The following is a 19,625-nucleotide window of genomic DNA, read 5'->3' as shown; positions in this document are numbered from 1 at the left end:
GTGGTGATTTTGATCGAATCTATTGAATTAGCTGTTGCCCTTAGCCATTACAGGTATTGGAAAGACCTTTTAATATCTGCTTATCTCTCTCATGGGAACTTGGTAACTATCTCATTATATACCCATAGGAAACAAATTATTTAATTTTCTACCTTTTACAGTTAAACCTGTTTACATCTCTCATTAATTACTGGTGTTATACTATGTTATATGAAATGAACTTCTCTTAGAATTTGGTAATTTTGTTTAAGTTCCAGAGTGTTTGCCTGTTGTCTTTCTCCTTCCCTTTCCCTTCCCCAGAATGGGTTTAGTACTTTTATTATTAGCATTTGAACAGTGGAGATGAATAGCAATGTTAAGAGGCTCAAATTATCACAGTGCTAGAAGCCTGGACCTAAAATCTATCCCATTATATGTTTATGGCCTCCCTAAGGATGCTAACTGAATGTTGAAGAGGGAAAAGTATGGATCTGAGGATGGGCAATCAGAAAGCACACATTTGTTTACTACCTTTTTGTACCCCTGGTCATGAGCAGACGCGACACTTTCTTTGCCTTGTCTTTGCTCTGCCCCCATGGACTGCAACCACTTTTGAAACTTCCTTCTTTGCTAATTCCTGCCTGACACTGCGGTGCCCAGATGTGACTACATTATCCTAATGCTGAATGCGAGATTTCGGTAGGCGAGCTTTGTGCTCTGAGCTGTGCTGACATTGCACGAGTTACTCCAAATTACCCAGGCTGCACGCCGGTCAGTTCTGCTGAGAAGACTGACTTGTATGGCGAGAGGGAGCTGCTCTGGTTTTCTCTAATTTTAACCAGCCAAGATTATGGTCTCTTCAATTTTCTTGCAGACTGCTGCTCGAACACAGCTAAAAATTGGGTGCTGTGTTTCTGAACTTACTGATGTTGTATCTTATACATCCCTAAAATGTCTTGCTATCTTGGAAAAGAATTACACTGTGAATCTATGAATTTATGTAAGTGTAGGGTTAGAAATTGAACAAACCTGAGTCAAGAAATCCAAAGCAAAGTCTCATAGTAGTGCTGTGTCTTTGTGACCTCCATGAAACAACTCTAGAAAGAGAAACCTGGTCTAGTGGAGGGTGTCCCCGCCCGTGGAAGGGGGGTTGGAACTAGATGATCTTTGAGGTCCCTTCCAACCCAAACCATTCTATGATTCTATGATTCTATGAAACCTTGTGGTTCCCCAGAACCTACAGCACTACCTAACCGCCCTTCAGCTCTAAGCAGCGCACAGAGCCAAAGGTAGGTAGTGATTTACTAATGAGACTTTTTTAAGGCAAAAGGCCATTTTCTGAGCACCTGCAGGAGCTCAGTGCAAGCTGCTGCCACATACAGAGCTGAGATGTTGTCCCTCAGAGAGGCAGACTAACTGCAGTGCGAAGTGGTACGATGCGCAGTGCCTGTAGGAGGTGGTGGGAGCTGGTCAGTGGTCAGCTGTTCGGCTTGCTCTCCTTTCTGCTGATTTCCTGCAAGCAGAAGGGTGAGCAGCATCTGGCCTCGGTGCAAAGCAGAGGATCCCAGCTCTCCCAGACCTGCGAAGCCAGCAGGAGCTGAGGACTGCTGCCTTCAGACGGGCGAGTTACCACCCGCCAGTCCACCCTTCTGCCTGCTGCTGCCTTGCCACGCTTCGGCAGAAGTGAACGAGATCTCCCCAGTAAGAGGAGTTTCTCATTCTCCGCAGGCTGTTGGCAGCTCGAGGTTCCCCTTTGCAGGAGCGGACAGGATTCCCACTTGGGGACTTCCCGGTTGGTCCCTGGGTTTGCAGCCATGATACCTGTCGCATTGTTTGAGCCAGGTCTGAGATGCGAGTGTTGTGAGCTGGCAGGCGTAGGCACATGGGCGACGTCCTCTGCCAAACCGCTGCTCAGTCAGCCGCGGTTGCGCTGCACGTAATCGGAGCCGTGTGATCAAGGGATTGCTTTCTTGCTTTGGGGAACTTCTGGCCATGCACTATGTTTTCTTCCTTCAGCCTTGATTATCTTTGTCCTCTGAGGGGGGTTAATCTGAGTGCTTTATTTTGGCAGCTTCCTCACCTTCTCCTTTTCATCACAGCGAGGCCATAATGCTCACCTGGTTTATCATTGTTTTTCTTCTTCTAGTGCCTTTCTTGCACTGCAGCATTGGAGGAGCTGTGGAAGCATATATCCAACTGTTTCCCTCAGTTCCCATTAGTACCTTCTGAATTGAGTAAATACCTTCACATATGATCTCAATTTGATGAAAGAAAAGCTTCTTTTTTAGTTTAAAACATAGCTTCCTTGGTAAGGACCTGGGATTTCAGGAGTGTTGCAGCAGATGAAACTGTGTGGCTCAGGGATGGAGTAAATGTCATCTAATGGGCTTCTTCCACTGTCAACATCTACAATACCATGATTTTTTTGCATCTACACTTGAGGGCCATTGTGATTTTGTTGCCCTTTATGGGAGTAGTCGTTACTCAGCTTTACAAAGCTTGAACGGGCTGGGCTCACCATGGTAAGGCTCTGGCCATCTTCTCAGCACCTCCCTTCCTGCTCCTCCTAGGTTTTGCCCCTTCTTGCTGTGCAGATGAACCTTGAGGTTATCCTGTGATCATCTTGAGTGACGGCTGATCACCGGTTTCCAGGAGCAGAGATCTGTGTGCTCATCTATGATGGAAAAAAAAAAACCTAAACCAAGCTTAGTTACCTGTAACTGGAATTCTTCAGCCCTCTGAATATACGGTCTCCAGAGAGGTTTGCCCCCCGTCTCTGGCTCCACTTCAAAGTGCCGTCTGGGCCAGGGGCCAGCGGATTGATAAAGCATTTTAAATAGTAACCGCTGTAGCTGATTTCAGAGCCCTCTCCTGGCTTTTTTGGGACAGTGCAGCCATTAACAGCAGCACATCTTTTGGCAGGGTGCTGAGCCATGCACCATGATGTCAGACTTAATGCTTTTGGAGGCAGTATATTCAGAAAGTCAAGTTATACGAAACTTTTGTTGGCTTTCTGCTATCTGTGTTTTGCCATTCAATACATCTCTGAGATGTGATTGCTTCTTGTTTGCCCCACGTTCCTGTGTGCTCTTTCATAATCTTCTTACATTATAAGCAGCAGGTAATACTGCTTCCTATTAAGCTCTTTTCTATGTGAATGCACTTAAATATTTTTTGTGCTGATTATATCACAATTTAGAAGGAATTTTTGTGAAACGAAAAAGCTTTTTTCAAAAGTCCAAATCATGAAATTTCAGCTTAACCAGGCTAGCCAGGCAACAGCTTTCATCCGTGATCATTTGGTTGTGACTTTTTGAGGAGCCATGACCAAACCTCTGATTTTAACAGGTACTCCTCATTGTGGCTTCTGTTGCCATGCTGTCCCACTTCTTCATGCAAAGAAGTGGCTAAACATCAGCATTTCCATCTGCAGTCAGTTCTGGGCACTTACTGCTCCAAGTCTCCAAACACTGACCAGGATTTACTTGGACGGCGATTCTGAAAGGGAAATATTTTTATACCCATCCATCCCTTTACAGATGGTTGAGCAGAAGCAAAGGGAGTTAGGGGAATCCAGCTTAGTTCAGTGTAAATCCAGAATTTAGATCCTCAGAAGTCCTGTTTAGCTGTCACAGCTGTCTCAGAAGCTGGCATTAGAGAGTTTCACAGACACCTGGAAGTTTTCTGCTGGAAACATGTCTTGGCAGGGCTGAGTAACTGGTGTCTGTCCAGAAGACACACTCAGAGCATGCCTGTCTGTCAGCCCACATGCATGCGGCCATGACCTCAGCCTTTTTTTCAAGAGGGACAGGCATGTGGCACCTGGGGGAAGGACTGCAACCTCAGCCCCCCGTCACCTCCCTGGGAAAGGGCTGGATAACTGCACCTGCTCCCACTTTCTTGTGCTCTGCCCAGTCAACCTGGCCTTCACTGTGTTCATGCAATGTGAAACGGCCCCGAAGGGAGCGCCCCAAGTACAAAGATGGGTCATATGCTCAGGCATTCCCACTCCGGAGGGCAGCGGGTTTGACTGCCTTCGTTGGAGCATGTGATTGAACCTAAATTACCTGCATCCTGGAGGAGTCCTTTAAGCACTTAGCCGTAGTATAAAAGGGGATGAGCATTGTCTTCTCCCTTGTCCTAAGACAGTGTTTTGAAAGAAAGAGCCCTTGTTTGTCTGAAATAAGGCTTATTTTCTGAAAGACGAGGCATAGGTCCCTATGATAGAAAAGGGATCAACGGAAGAAGGTGTCTCCATCCAACCCTCAGTGAGGCATCTGCTTCCCAAGTGCGTTGCATCCCTCTGTCCTCCAAAATTCCTAGGGGGTCCCATTCTGAGGCCAAATGCCTGTGCTACCCAGGAAGCCTCTCCTCCTAACTCATCACCTTCAGTTTTGCTGTGGGCAGCTTGGTCGGCAGGTCACGTCTGACACTGTTACGCTCCATGCTCATTAAGGCCACCGCCTGGATATAACAGGAGCGTTTGAGCTCAGGTCAGTGCTGAGTCGATGCCAGTGGCACACTCAGAGCTGCTCTTTCCATACGTGGTTTATTCTTTCCACAAAGAAATATGCCCCTTGAAATGAACGACTGTGGGCAAATCTTTGTAGCAGCTGGGACTGAACTGAGATAGAGGGTTTGACCTACTGCAGTAAAGTGAACGGAGTTTGACTTTATGAAAAGTTCACAGCAGATATATTACTGATTTCACTGAAAATGAAAGTGCTTTGGCTGAGCTTTTTATCGCAGGGCATCATCTGTACTTATGCAGTGTTTCACTGGATGGTGCTCTATGTTACTGATGGAATGAGGCAGGAACTTCGAGTTTGTAATTGGCAGAACCACCGTCTTCAAAGCCACTGTGGTGGGTTTTGGCCTTTTTCCGTCCCCCGGCTCCTTGTGAAATGTCCTGTGGTCCTGGAACTTAATATTGCAAGCTGGAAGGGCTCCAGGGTCAGTTTTGAAGACCTCTTATTTCTAAACCTCCTATTTTTTTTTAGGCATAGTCCCACCATCCACTACCCCAGGACCTCTGCCCAGAGTAGATCACATAAGAACGTGTTTTACTGTAGTTAGAACCGCTCGACATGAAAGCTTACTAAGGAATACTTATACTAAAAATCGCTCAGACAGTCCTCTTGTATTGCCATTTAGATCTATCATTCTGATTGATCACTATGTGGTTGGCTAATATTGAGCCTAATTTAACCCTATACACTCACGCATCCATCTATTCTGTCTATTGTACCTGACATTCTACAAATTACTTACTCATGCAAATGATGACCTAAGGCAACCTTTTATGATATTCGTGTTTAATTATACAAATGGTTTTTGATAAATAAGATTATACATCCTTCCATATGTTTATTCACTCCTTGATGAAAGCAAAATTTAATTTTCATGCAGATTTGTTGGAGAGTGTGTTTAATAAGTGCTGAGTTTTATGTAGTCTGCAGATCACTCTGGTTTTGGGAAGCTGACAAAATCAGTAGGCATAGTTCATAGACACATGTGGTTTTTAATCAGGCCTAATTCAAGCTGCTAAATTTTGAAATCTTGGAACTGAAGCCATTGCCTTTGTGCTCATGCAGTAAAGCAAATGTTGTGAAAATAAATGAGATATGCTGACTTAACTATGAATTTCAATGGGCTTTATTTATATTATGGGTTACTGAAAATGTTGCCAAATGACTGATACATGACTATTTTTAAGAGAGGGATGTTCCTGTAAAACTTTCTGGTTTTAAAGAGTAACTAGAGTTTGGCTTTTGCGGTTCAGCCAAGGTGAACGTAACTTAAGTGTCACAGCGCCAGGCTGAATGCATCGGGGCTGCTTGCATACATGAAGAAAGTGTGTAGAAGGGAGAAATTAGCAGGACTGGATATCAGTATTTTTGTTCAGATGTCTTTGAAAACATTATCGCTGTTGATCGCACCTTCTCAAGGAGTCCTCTTTGCATGGTATGACACAGGCAGTGGTGGGAATTCAAAGTTTGGAGATCAGGTATGAAGATGACACACGAACACACCTTGCCTGAGACATGAAATCTGCTTCTTTTCTCTAAATGTAGCAGTGGGAAATATTCCACTCTTCTGGTAGAAAGTCACTGGGTCAACACCAGCGCTGGGCAGCAGTCAAGGGACATTTTGCATTGTGTTGCGTTTCTCTCAATGTCAGTACAGATGCAGTAGCGTCCCTGGCTAACAGTGGGTGTTTTCTAGCCTTGAGTCCTTCACTAACAGTTTCTCTGGTTTTGTGTGCCCAAGGTGTGGTCAGTAAACTCAGCAGGCCGGACGCCGAGCGGCTGGTCCCGCTGCAGGACGGGCCCTGCCCCTCCTGAGGGCCTGGGAGCTCCTCTCTTCAACACGGTGGCGTCCACAGTGGCTGTGGTGACCATCAGCCCCCCTCTGAAGCCAAACGGGGTGGTCAGTATCTACAGGCTGTTTTCTAATGATACCAGAGGGACTGATGTGGTGGTGAGTATGGCCAACACTGTTTCTGTACTTCCGTTTGAGCCTGTATTTTCTAGCTTTAACACTTTTGTTGTTACAAGCTGCTACTGTTGGTTACAGACTGTCTTCCCCTCCTACACTCCCATTGTTAACTGCTCTGCAATACTCTCTTCTGGCTAAAGCTCATCTAAATGTGCTCCTCAAGGAACTAACCTCATCAATAAACACTTCTGATGTGGTGATGTGCTGTGACAATGTGATGGGAATCAGAAGCATTGTTCAGGGGCGGCTAACCTTCCAAACAAAACACTTCCAGACAGCTACCACTAGTCCAAATGGTGCAGGTGGAAACTGGAGCCATTAGGAAATGATTGCGTGCTTTGGATAGCCTACGGATATGCATTTCAGAAGAAAGTGCCGTACATGAGCTTCCCTTAAAATCTTTCTCGTTAGTAAGAATTATTTCATGGTAAATCACTAAAGAATAGCACAAGTAGCCAAGCAACTTCTGTGTTTGGTGTCTCAGCCTGAGCACCAATAGGTGTCCAGAAATGACCGGTCTCAGCTTAGGAAACCTACAGGGCTTCATCAGAGTTACAAAACAGGGAGATGTGGGGAAAGGTTAAGGCTGTGGAAGGTGCCTGGAACAGTTACCACCAAATCAGTGCAAAATACTTGAATGCTTTTTGTCCATAACACTATCTGTTTGTTTTTCACAAGTAGGTAAATATTTGTATGGGCTTCTTTCCCTTATCCCATCTTGCTCATCTTGGAAGTGCTAGGGACACCTTCCCAGGTCATCAATCCTGTCTGTGAGCTTAAGCTGTCTACTGATTGCACATTACGCATTTATTGCTTCCAGCACAATTGGCCCTGTCCATGTCTGATTCAGCCAGTTCATCTCGTTGGTGCCTGCATGGCCCTCCATTTCCATCCCCTCACACCTGCCATGCTGCTGGCTCATCTCTGGCTCTGGCATCAAGAAGTATCAAGTGCTTTCCTTTGCTTGACTCTTTCCTTCCTACTTTTTTGCTGCATTCTGCTAAATCATATGCTGCCAAATGGGAGCAGATGTTGCCCCTCGTTGGTGTTTTCTACATATTTTTATTTCTTTGGCTTAAGAAGCTATACCCACAAATGACTACAGCAACGAGGTGAAACGGCAGTTCCTGCAAGCAATTTCATAATGAGAGTGCCGTTTCCTTTACCAGGACTGCCAAGTCTCTCTTGCTGAGCGTAGGAGAGTTTCCTAACGGGCTCACCCAGCACCATGGCCATTTGAATGCAGAGCAGCATCATGTTGGTCCTCAACTTAGAGGTACCCACCAGAAAGCACATTCTCCTGTCTGAGTAAACTGACCCACCAGACACATTCGTATCGCTCTGCCCAGTGCTGTCTCCTGTAGCCACGTTGAGCAAGCTTGTGAGATATGCATGAGTATTTGCTAGCACACTTAGTACGGAGCTTTTTCCACAGTAATTTCTTTTTGCTTCAGTACCACTTATCCCAGAGTTTTTCTTAAAGGTTTTCTGTTTCTCTGTTCCTGAGAATGACATTTGCAAGTTGACATACAGTGGTCACAGCTCAACTCAAGACGTCTGTGAGGCCACTGATGGAATTGTCTTTCCCTTTAAATGGTGCCCTTTAACTTCATAATAGGAGAAAAGTGAATGCAGAGTTCCCAGTACACAACAGCTGCATTAATGTCAGACTTAAAGGACATGCAGAAACTTGTGCCCATCTTCTGGAGTTTATTCACCTCCATAACTCTTATTTAGTACTTGTGGTGCTTGAAGCTGTGACAACTTCCCTCTTAATTTTTATAGCTGTCAGAAGGGACTGCCACCCAGCAGACAATACATGGGCTAAAACCTTTTACCACATACTCCATTGGCGTGGAGGCCTGCACCTGTTTCAACTGTTGCAGCAAAGGACCCATGGCCCAAATCACCACGCAACCAGCTCCTCCCTCAGAGCAGCCCCCCCCACAAATCCGCACCGTGACCTCCAGGAACGCCTCTTTCCAGTGGAGTGCCCCTCAGTCACCCAACGGCATCGTTACCAGGTAGGAGAGGCCACCAAGCCGAACCTGCCCACCTCAGCTAGGGGTGGTGGCAGAACAATTTTCCTGGATGTGAGCTGGAATCACACAGCTGAGAGCACTGGATGGTTTGTGCAGCCATGCTCCTCCTTCCCATGATGGTGGTGATAGCCCATCTGGCCTAAATATCATCTGGGATGTGTTTACACACAATAATTGCTTCTCTCCTGAGCAGGGTATCAGGGGAGATGAAGGTGGAGAGGATGGGTTGTTGTGAGTGGAGGTAATTGCCTGACAGCTGTGGCTGCACAGCCAAGAAGTTGTGGGATCAACTGGCAGAGAAGAGGTGGCTGTGTCTTGTAGTTATGTAGGCAAATCCTGATTTGCAGAAGTGAGCAGCAAGGTAACAGGCATCAACAGTTTCATTGTGAGTGTGACTGACAACCACAATTGCTCGTAGACATCTTACAGCTGTGGTCAAAGTGTCCTAGAGAAAAACTGGGATCAGGTCCATTCTCTTCTCTGGTAGCCAGACATGCAGCAATTATGATGAAATGTATGATTGGCTGTTATGCTATTAAGGTTCTTGATTAATCAAAATCTCAACTTTCTTCTCAGCTATGAGCTCCATGTGTATATGGCTTGTCCCCTGAACCTACAGCCAGCAGTGAAGGCTTGCAGTCCTGGCCCAACTGAGGTGAAGTATACAGGAAAAGGCCAGAGTGCCAACGTGTCCAACCTGGAGCCTTACACGACTTACAACTTGCGAGTCGTGTCTTACAACTCTGTTGGCAGCAGCGCCTCAGAATGGATTGGTTTCACTACGGAAAAGGAGCGTGAGTATGAGAAATGGTTCACCGATCAGCAAAGCCTGCTTCTGATGCACGGGGCTGCATAGCGCCAAATGACTTCTCCACCTCTGTGAAAGATGATGTCCCCAGAAACCTGCCCTTCTGTGTCCCTGGTCACTGTGCTTCTGCTGCCCCTTCATTGAAATTCTGTTCTGGGGCTTGACTGCTCATTCCTTCAAAAATATTTCTTTGCTCATCATCTGATATCACATCCTCTATCTTGGGAGTCTTGAAACCTTTGATTTTATTGAAAATGGGCAGAAAAGCTACAGAACATAAAATGTTCAAGCATAACCAGAAGGGTGATGTGTAATAATAAATATGCTGCCATAAATAATCCCTGGGAAAAGTGGAGATCTTGAAAGAGAACTGGTGATTCTTTTCAGGAATAATCTTACTGTCCTAATTCATGCCACACGTCTGCCAGGGCTCATGAGAGTTTTCCCTGGAATGATTGGATCCTTGATGACACTGAAGTAAGAATTCATTTCTATCTAACCACCACAGGCAGTTCTTTAAGGCGATGTGGTGGTCTGCATGGAAATTAAACATGCAGGACCTGTGCCTACAGTCAGAATAGATTTTGCCATCAAAACTGAATTTGTAGTAGTCTAACATCAGCTTTTCTTAAAAAAGATCTATAGTGCTGTAGCCAGAGTCGTTCCATAACAGACGAGATGGGCATTTCACCTCAGCCTGCCAGGTCAGGGCAAAGAGGATGTTCACTTTTTATCATGTAGTCTCATGTCAGGATTTCAGAATCATCTTTCTAAAAAAATCCCTTTCGCATCACTTGGTAGTTCTGCCTAGTAATTACTAAAAATATATCTGCTACATCCTTAGCTGAAAATTTCAGGTGGAACAGCCCCAGATTTTCTTTAATATCGCCACTGAAAAAAAGAAAAAGGTCCTTATCTCTCAAGCTGTGTTTTATTCAATTGCAAACTAAAAAGCTGGAAGATGATCATGAACTTTTAAATGGAGAAAATTCATAAGGAGCTGGTGAGACATACAGAATGAAAGGGTTTTAAAACCATTTTTAAACCCCTGCCCACTGGGTCTGCAGCCCTCTGCTTTCAGTCTTGCTTTTCTTCCCTTGCTGACCTCTTCACACCGGGTCTCCTAAGTCTCTCTGAACGTCTCCTTCCTCTTGCCTGGAAGGCTTGCTTTAGTGACAGTGCGCAATTAGCAGCAAAGTGCAGCTGGACAAGCAGCTTGCTTCTGAACAAACCAGCACGTACTGGGCATGTGGTTTAATGGCAAAGCCACGAGACAGGACCACCTCAAACTTAAATGAAGCCTTTTGTCAGCAAGCTGTTAAGCCCAGCTGATGAACTCTTCCTCTCTGAAGGGAGTTCTGGGTTTCTTTTCTCTCTGCCTGCTATCTGCTCTTGCTTTTCTGAAACCCCAAGTTGTCATGTGTGTTAAAAGATGATCTTGGGCAATTTCTTGGGGCTTGCAAAAGAGTCCTCTCCACAGTTCAGTTCCCACAGCCCAGCGTGCTGCAGCTGAACTTGCACAACCTCCTGCGTCTCCCTGTCCTCCACCTTAAGCTGGACTTTAATCTATATGGTTTTAGTGTCTGTACCACATACACAAAGGCAAAGGAAGGGAGTTCTAGGTCTTTATTTTTAAGGTATGAGATATTTCTGCTTTCTCAGTGTAGAGGCTGGCACGCTACAGCAGCTTTCTCTTTCCTCCTTTTATCTTCCCTACTCATACACATGTGCATGAGAGAGAGAGGGAGTGAATGCGACAGAGAGCTTGTATCATGCAGAGTCTCTTTCTCTGCGCTGTATAACTCAGTCATGCCTGTTGGCTAGAAATGAGCTTTTTTTCCTTCTTTTGCAGCACCTCGGTACATGGCTCCATTCTCCGTTGTCAGCAATTTGTCTACCATCCACATAGACTGGAGTCGCACTTTTGTACTGAACGGCCACCTGAAGGAGTACGCGTTAACTGAGAGCGGGCAACGCATCTACAGTGGCTTTGACACTGAGCTCTATTTACCAAGGACATCTGACAAAAGTCAGTTTCAATCTCCTATAGCTCTCTCTCTGTGAAAGACCATTGAGCTAAATTAATATTATTGTGTGCTAAATTTAAGCCATCCCAAGCTAAGAGCACAGGAGTGTACTACGGACACGGTGATGTGCGTCCAAGCAGATGCTTGAAACAAAAATCCCTGGAGCTAAGCTTCCTCTTAAACATTGTACCTGACTGGGTAAAGCTGCTCTGACTCATTGCGAGGGTCGAGCTTTACCAAATCCTGGAGCTGCATTGCAATTCCACCCTTCAGGGCTACACTCTGGGAAACGCATGGAAATCTTCAGCTTCAGAAAAGGCTGGAGCCTGAATTTTCATTTTAATCAAATTCAGTAGCTCTTGGAATCAGCCATGTTTTGAAATGCAGATTCTCTTTAGGTATTTGCAATCTTTAAAATACAAGGAAAATGTCAACAGGGGAAAAAAAGAAAAAAAAGAAAACCAAGAGAAAATGTTTTCTGTTTTTAAGGCGTTGGGGTTTTTGTATGTTAAAGAATTTTATAATTATTTTTTACCTTCCTGATTACTGCAATAATACTAATACATTATTTTTTTTTCTTACTCAAACATTCTTAATGTGTTTCTATCAACCATGAATGGAGTATGAGTGATTTAGGGCAAAATGATGAATAAATTGAAAGTTGCCAGTTACATGTCACTGGAAGAGGGAGGATTGGGTGGTGAAAGAGGAACATAACTTGTGGCAGCATCACAGTGGTGACTACCTATGATCTGCCATAGTTCATAGTTTAGAAGTTCAATACCCATGTATACAGGATTATGAAGCTCTGATCTGGGACCCAGGCGGGTTATGATGGGTTATGTCCTGTGCCTGCCTGGGCTTTTCTCAGACCTGGTCGTCTCTGCTGGTGGATCATGATGAAAAACCAGCATCTACAGAATTCTGATTTCTCCTGCTGACAGTATTTTCTAACCTTTTTTCCTCAGCCTTTTTGTTTCAAGTGACCTGCATCACCGATGAAGGGAGCGCCATGACACCAGTCATCAAGTACAGTGCTGGCGATGGAGTTGGTAAATATGTGAAAAAAAATTACCTAGCACCTATTCATTTTATGTTTTTGGGTAGAAATGTGATACGTAGTGCATGCCAGACAGGATGGCATCTCATTGCAGGATCAGGGGATTCCTTAGTGCCTTGGGGTATGAGGTATGTAGGTAATGTGCCTTTTTTTGCCGTGGATGGATTTCTGTTCCTTTACATCATGATCAGCTTTGGCTCCTCTGTCCAGACATGTAGTATTTTTTCTTTTATTTTTACCCAACTATATTGCTCCAAAGTGTAGTGCTTTTTCCTGCTGAATAGAATTTGCTCTCTTCCAGATTTCCAAATTAAGATTATCTTGAATTCTAATCCTGTCCTCCCACATTCCTCCTCAGTTTTACAATGAAAAATACATATCCTCTCTCCCCACTGCATCCCACCCACCCCAGCAAGGGGCATCCACCAGCTCCTTTCATATGACCAACCAGCCAGTCTCTGCAGTTTCACCTGGGAGGAGGTCCCCTCACCAGTTTATCAGAATGTCATACGAGATGTTGTCAGGACCCAGTTTATAACACCCGCTGTTTCCCTTCTGTCCACAAGGCCTTGGCCTGTTTTGTGGAAGCGAGGGAGTTCGGTGTGGTGGCATCCCAGTCACTGGCTATCCATTGAGTAGTAGATGCCTACCAATAGAAAGTTTCAGATTTTTTAACTCCTTAGTTTTCTGGGAAGCAAAGCTAAGCTCGAACCATTTCTGACATATTTATTCTAATTAATTTATTTCTTCATTGAGTTGCATCTTGTTGGGCTTCTTAAAATAGATTGGCCTCAGCCTTGCAATTAATCTTTACACTGCATTTCCCTTATATCCCTTGTCATGCTCTCACTCCAGCCTCCTGCAGAATTTCAGGCCAGGCTGCTGTAAAGGCATTATAAAAATGTTCCCAGTTGCTCTACATCCATCACCTTCCACGCTCTGCTCCTTTGTTCTTTTGATTGCGGCATGTACCTAGAGTCTACTGCAAACTTGATCAGCACCGCAGGCAACTTGCAGTGGAGACCTGCGAGCGAAGGTGATGGACATTCCTTGGCCAAGAGCCTGCATACACATGAAGGATTGCAAATAACCAGGAAATCCTGTCAGTGAGATTTCTTACGCTTGTGTTGTGTATGAGCAAAGCCAATCAAGTGGCTGTTTTTTTTTCTAACAGGTGGGGGAAGGAGGAATAAAATGTTTCATGTTGTTTGCTTTTGTATTAATTTATCACTCATTTCGGTTAAGTCTTCCTCCCTCTCCCTTTTTAACTGCATAGGCCTGCCACTACGCGGTGCTGGAGCGAATGTCCTCTGTCTGTACCACTCTGAAATTACCGTAGTCATTTCCACTCTTCAAGGTTACTTGGAGAAGCCTTTTTTTCTCGCATTCCACCTCCACCGCCTCCTTTCTCAAGAGCCGCTGATGCAGTGGTGATTTCCAGCCTGAGCAGCAATGCCAGAACTTTAAGCAGGGTCTCTTGAGGGTAGTAAGCTTTTTATTATAGCCCGCTAGCATATTGAACCATTATGCCACCTTGAACATAAGTGCAAATAAGCACATGACGACAAAATTACTTAAATTTCTGCCTAATTTATTAGCGAGGAAAGGGATAGCATATTGTTAAACACTTCCTGAAATAACATTCCCATTCTCCCCTAATCCCTCTTGATTTTTACAGGTCTGATCTTGACAACACCTGGAGAGAAGGACAAAGCAGAGTCCAAACGTGCAAAATTCTACAACGAGTTGTGGTTTGCAGTGCTGATGGTAGTTCTAGGTTTGATCCTTTTGGCTATTCTTCTCTCCTTAATTCTTCAAAGGAAAGTCCACAAGCAACCCTATGCACGAGACAGACCTCCTTTAGTTCCACTCCAGAAAAGAACATCACCAATGAGTGTGTACTCGTCAGGTGAAACCCATCCGGTATGTTTGGTAAAATGCAATGTTATGCATCCATCGTGTTATATCTGCCCACACACAGTTTTTCTTCCTCCTTACACCATTTGTTCCACTCTCGGTTACCAAATGAAGGCTATTCATTTGGTAGTGTAGGAAAAGAACTGTCTGGTGTATCTATGAAGGCAGAAAGCCAGGCTACAGGGGCTTAGTCCAAAAAAGATCCCTATGGCACCTGGTCTGCAGGCCCTGAAATACTTCTGATGCCTTACGACAAACTTTAGATCTGAAAAACACAAAGCAACCAATGCCACCTGATGTTAGCTGATATCTGCAATAGAGCTGAAAAGGCCTTGGCATGCTGTGAGAAGGTAGGTGATAAAACGTGCTTTTCAGAGGAACCTGTCATGTTCCCAACTATTTGTGGTGGATGGCTAACCAAGATCAATCTGACAGTCTTTGTTGGGTATCCATGAAATGTGCCTGCAAAAAGCAGGACTTCTTAGGTAGAGGCTCTGTTTCTTGCTGGTATCCACCCACCACCCAGCTGGACAGCTCTAGGACGGGCTGCGTGCCAGGAAGGTTTGGGGGAGAGCGAGACCAACCAGGGAAAAACTGGGAACCTTCACAAAATATGTGTGTGCAACTGTGCACACAGAGCCACAGCGGGTCCACCGGACGGGTGGGAGGGGAACTGCTGGGGAACGATAAAGGGGAAGGCTTTGTTTAATTTTCATAATAACAAGTCATAATTCTGTAAAGAAAAAAACTGGCTAAAGAGCATTCTACCATGTAGCAGAGCAGTAGTGCTATCCTGCCCTTTGAGGAAAAGCAAGACAAAAGGAGTATGGTAATTGTTACGAGACTGAGAATGGGAGCAGCAGGGCCCTCTGATGCCCAGGCACAGGCTATGAGATGATTCTTCTTGTCACTTCTCAGCTTCTTTTTCCTGTAAGCGCCATCAAGCAGGATAGTGACTCCTGCATCCTTCACGCATTCTGTTCCTTTTTGTCTCGGTGCCAAGAAGCTGCATCTGTGCCTCAACGAAGCAGCTCTTGGAAACAATGGGATTTCCAGTGTGCCCCTTCTCCTGGCAAAGGCTAAGAGCATAAGAAACTTTTTTTTTTTTTGGTCTCATGGTTTTGATTCCTTTTCTTCTACAGTCTGTCATGTTGTGTTGTTCCTCTTGACTTTAAAATGTCTTTGCTGTTGGCGTGCCTACACAATTCCTTTCCATGTTCCTGCCCTTTGTTTGTTTTGTTTTTTTTTTAATTTTCCTTTCTTCACGAACTTAATAGAAAGGAAGATTCTACAGCGCATCAGTTGTGGGACTTTTAATCTGAGAAGGTAGGATAGAGCTACTATGAAGTGACAAAAATCGCTTGTGTTTTATAAGTATTAGTGAGGTCATGTGGCAAGCAACGCTGGCTGCCCATGCAGTTCTTGATGACCAGTTAAAAGTTTAGTGCCTTATCTTTGCAAGGTCCCCTGGTCCCCTACATCCTGCTACATCGCTCCACTTCACTGAGCTCCATCTAATTCACACCTTCTGTGAGAAGCAGATCGCACCTGCATTGCACCTTGCCCTGCCCTAACACTTTTCCTCCCTCTCTTTAATCCCAGTTTGAGACCATTGCTGACACGTCTGATTCATCAAGCAGTGTCACTCTCAAAAGTTACACAACGCACTTTGAGGTAGAGTCGTTAGCTTGCAGAGTTGCAAAATGTGTGATGTGCCAGATGACCCAAGGAGCATGCATGAAGGCATCTTACATTGCATGTTTCTCCTGGTGGGTGCATGTCGTTTCCTGGTCATGATAACTGAAAAAAGAAGCCTGCTAACATCCCCTTGGCTGTACAAGTCTGGGCCATCATTCTGGTAGTCAAAAATCTTTGGACCTCTGCCTGTTGGCTACTTCAAAAAAAAAAAAATTAGGAGAGGAAAGAAAAAAAATAATCGGGTAAAGTCCTATTTTACAAGGTTGGAGGGGTTTTTTTCCTTTTAATTATATGATTGTCCTACAATGGGGAAAGGTCCATTTTTTTTTTTTTTTTATTTTTTTTCTTCTGTTTATAACTGTGCCTGATTTTTGAAGCATGGGTTTCTCTTCTTTTCCACTCCTGCTTTGGTTTTGTTTAGATAAAGTGTCTGAGACCATGCCCTTTATTTTTGGATTTAGTAGTGTGTCTTCCTCATAGGGGCTGGCAGATACAAAAATTCCAGGAGCTGGCTCGCCCATGAGCGACTGCAGTGTCCGTATCGCGTCTGGGGCAAGAAGACCAAGTCAGAGCCAGCTAAGTCGCGCATATTCCCAAGCCTCTCTTCATCGTAGTGTCAGCCAGCTGCTCGACCTCTACGACAAAAAATCTCTTGTTGAAGAAGTGCCTTGGGATGCCATTATTCGCAATCATCGCAATACTGGTCGTGGCTTGGTAAGGACTCCTGGTCCTCTGTGATTTGTCTGTTCTGTTAGAATCATGAAAAGGCTTAAATATCAAAAGCTGCTGGAGATACAGCCAAAAGACCTAGGAGGATATGGTGAGAGATCAGATCCTCAAAATTTTTCCTGCCTACTGCTCTTCTGGAGCTGCGGATGATCACACACTGCTCTTACAGGATGTGAGGGGTCCACATGCACCTATCTATGGTTTCCATTGAACCAATAACTCCGCAGTCTGCCAGGGATATGCACCTTGCAGCATTCCCTTCTGTTTGGTCAACTCATAGGCTTCTCTCTTCCATGCATTTCAGCAAACATACACATGTGAGGAGGGGGGTCCTGGCATCCTTCACCCATTCAGTGCCAGAAGCAGGAACTTGTGTTCTAGTGACTCCTGTTCTGTGACCCTGGGCTTAATTGCTGACAGGATCTGCTCTCTGTCCTCTGCTCAGTCACGACACAGAGATCATGTCACTGCTCAGATCTTCTGGCATTTGTGACAAATGACTTCAAACTCTGCCCACATGGGACTGGAAGTTGAAGGTGGCAGAGTCTTTTAACATGGGAGAGGACAGGATTGGCCAGAGTCACTAACATAGACCTGAACACATAGCTGTAAGAAGTTACGATTTTCAAGTCATGGATAGTGGCAACTTTCCCTCCTATTTGTCAGCAGGAAACAGGCTTTTTAATCTCCACTCGCCACCACCAGCTTCCACCCTTCCCTGAGCAAGCGTGTGGGAAGGGGTTTGGGGGCAGCAAGATGTGTTTGCTACCAGAAAAAGATGACTAAGAAGGTTCTTAAAAAGAGGACAGATGGGGGTGAGGGCACATGAGATAGTAACAAAAACAGAGTGGGCGGTTGTCATTGAGTCTATCTTGTACAAAACACAAAGTGAACTGCAGAAGGATGGTCTGGCACATAAATTGGGCAGGGCCCTTGGGCTTTCACATTCACTACACCAAACAGCTACAAGGGCTAGAACGTATAGGCATGCTACAGTATGGGGGTGTTGCTACCACTGCTGCCATACCTGCTTAGACCATAACAGCAGCACCAAGGAAGATGATAAGGCTTAAGTAAGAACATAGCGACACTTAGCTCTAGGCAGCACCCCTATAGGTACCAGTTAACCTTCCAGTCTGCGTTGATCTGCAGCTCATGGACTTCCTGAGTGAGGGGTGCCGTGACTCAGCCTTGACTCATTTTCTCAGAGCTGTCATAGCCTCATGATTTAATTCCTTGGGGACCAATAGCCCACCCAGAGTGTACCGCTGTATGATCTCATTAGCCAAAAACCCAGCTTCCTGATGCTAAAAGAGGAAGCTCTTGCTCTTACTTGTTCATCTTATGCTAACACCCTAATTTGGTTTAGCTTGCAAACCCCCCATACACATGCTTGCTTGATGATGGCACACTAGAACTGGCTTACAGAATAGTCCAATGAGTTTCAGAAGTGGTAGTGGGTAGGAGCAGAACAAAAATTTCCACTCACTTTTGGTGGTAAAGAAACCTGACAGCACAAGCTCAGCTGCTTTTTAGAATCAGTCACTGTATATACGAAGCTGGGCTCTTCTGTCCACCCTCTGTACGTTGTTCCACCTTTCCCTGAACATAACTGCCTCTGAGGCCGTGTTGCTCAGCTAGTCTTGCAAACAAACCTCCTGCAACACTTTTTACCCAGCTCTTCCCTTTATTACACCATTTTTTTAGGGGGTGAGGAGAAAGAAATGAAGGAACAGGATCGCCTTTAGTCTGGTACATCTTCAGCTCACATGCTTTTCCCCCTCCTCCCCCCTACAGTATGTAGATGAAGAAGATCTTGTCAATGTCATCAAAGGCTTCAGCACAGTCACCAAGGAGCACACCACATTCACCGACACCCACCTCTGAAGACCACCACCATCTTCTCTAGAAAATGGAAAGTGGATAACTTGCCAAAAGCATCCTGCATGGACTTTGGGGGAGGGAATAGGGCTGCTGTTTCCCACCCCATGCCCACTAGTTATGGGAGGGGATATGGGGGATAAGTTGGCTTTTTTTCAGCCTCTCTTTAACTGTATAGTAAAAACGGTGTGTTAGCACTGACATCTCAAAGGTAAGAGAACAGTTTGAAAAGCCCTAAGTCATACCATAGTAGAAGACTGTGAAGGTAAAGGCTCTCATCTTTATCCAACTCTCACAGTTGAGGGGGGTTGGGAGGTTGGCGGGGGGGGGGGGGGGGGGGGGGGGGGGACACGGACGGATGGCATGTTTGGTAAGGAAAATAATTTACCTGTCCAAAAACCAGCATGTGGCTGAAAGGGGCCTTCCTGGCAGGATAGCCACGTCTTTTCCTGGCCTGACAAAGCTCCACCACAAAACTGTGTTCATGCACAGGTGAATAAACAGCAAATGAAGGAATTCTTACGGAGTCGCTTTAACCTTTGCATCCTCTCCCTCCCTCTTCCCCACCCTCTCAGCTCATATCTTAAAAAAAAAAAAAAAGCCATCAATTAATGCTTAACTCCAAGCATGTTTTTTCAGAGGTAGAAAACCTCTTTAACCCACTCCCTATTAAATACTTGCTGTCACAGCCTTCCTTTTTGTTTATGTATTACTAATCTGCAGGCAATAAAATTTGTTCACCACCCACAGTAAACTAGGAGCAAACAGCAAGCAGCCAGTGCAACACAGGTAGGAAATACCATGTCAAGGCACTTGTAATTGAGAATTATTATACCATGACAGTAAACCTACTCCCATATTCATCTCTGTCCTTTTTCCAGAGAAAGTGACAAGGAAGCCCTCGAGAGGCTGCCAGCTCTATGTGTTCTGCAGAGCATATTTTTATGCATGCTCTCAGTCACAATCAGCAAAACCCATCATCCGAC

General features: G+C 45.0%; 1 protein-coding gene across 1 annotated transcript in view; it reads left to right on the top strand.

Annotated features, from left to right (window-relative positions):
* Positions 1-19,147, top strand: part of USH2A (usherin) — a 395,461-nt gene extending 376,314 nt beyond the window's left edge. Inside the window, exons 64-71 of the mRNA XM_054821392.1 lie at positions 6,250-6,459; positions 8,263-8,501; positions 9,096-9,313; positions 11,180-11,356; positions 12,323-12,406; positions 14,093-14,337; positions 16,510-16,743; positions 18,556-19,147. Of these exons, the coding sequence (XP_054677367.1) occupies positions 6,250-6,459; positions 8,263-8,501; positions 9,096-9,313; positions 11,180-11,356; positions 12,323-12,406; positions 14,093-14,337; positions 16,510-16,743; positions 18,556-18,645 (1,497 nt within the window). The 3' untranslated portion in view covers positions 18,646-19,147. The remainder of the gene's footprint in view (positions 1-6,249; positions 6,460-8,262; positions 8,502-9,095; positions 9,314-11,179; positions 11,357-12,322; positions 12,407-14,092; positions 14,338-16,509; positions 16,744-18,555) is intronic.
* The last annotated feature ends 478 nt before the right edge of the window (positions 19,148-19,625 follow it).

The sequence above is a fragment of the Grus americana genome, chromosome 3, assembly GCF_028858705.1.
Source record: "Grus americana isolate bGruAme1 chromosome 3, bGruAme1.mat, whole genome shotgun sequence".
Classification (NCBI taxonomy): Eukaryota; Metazoa; Chordata; class Aves; order Gruiformes; family Gruidae; genus Grus; species Grus americana.
Note: the sequence above shows the minus strand (reverse complement) of the source record. Positions and strands in the feature narration are given on the sequence as shown.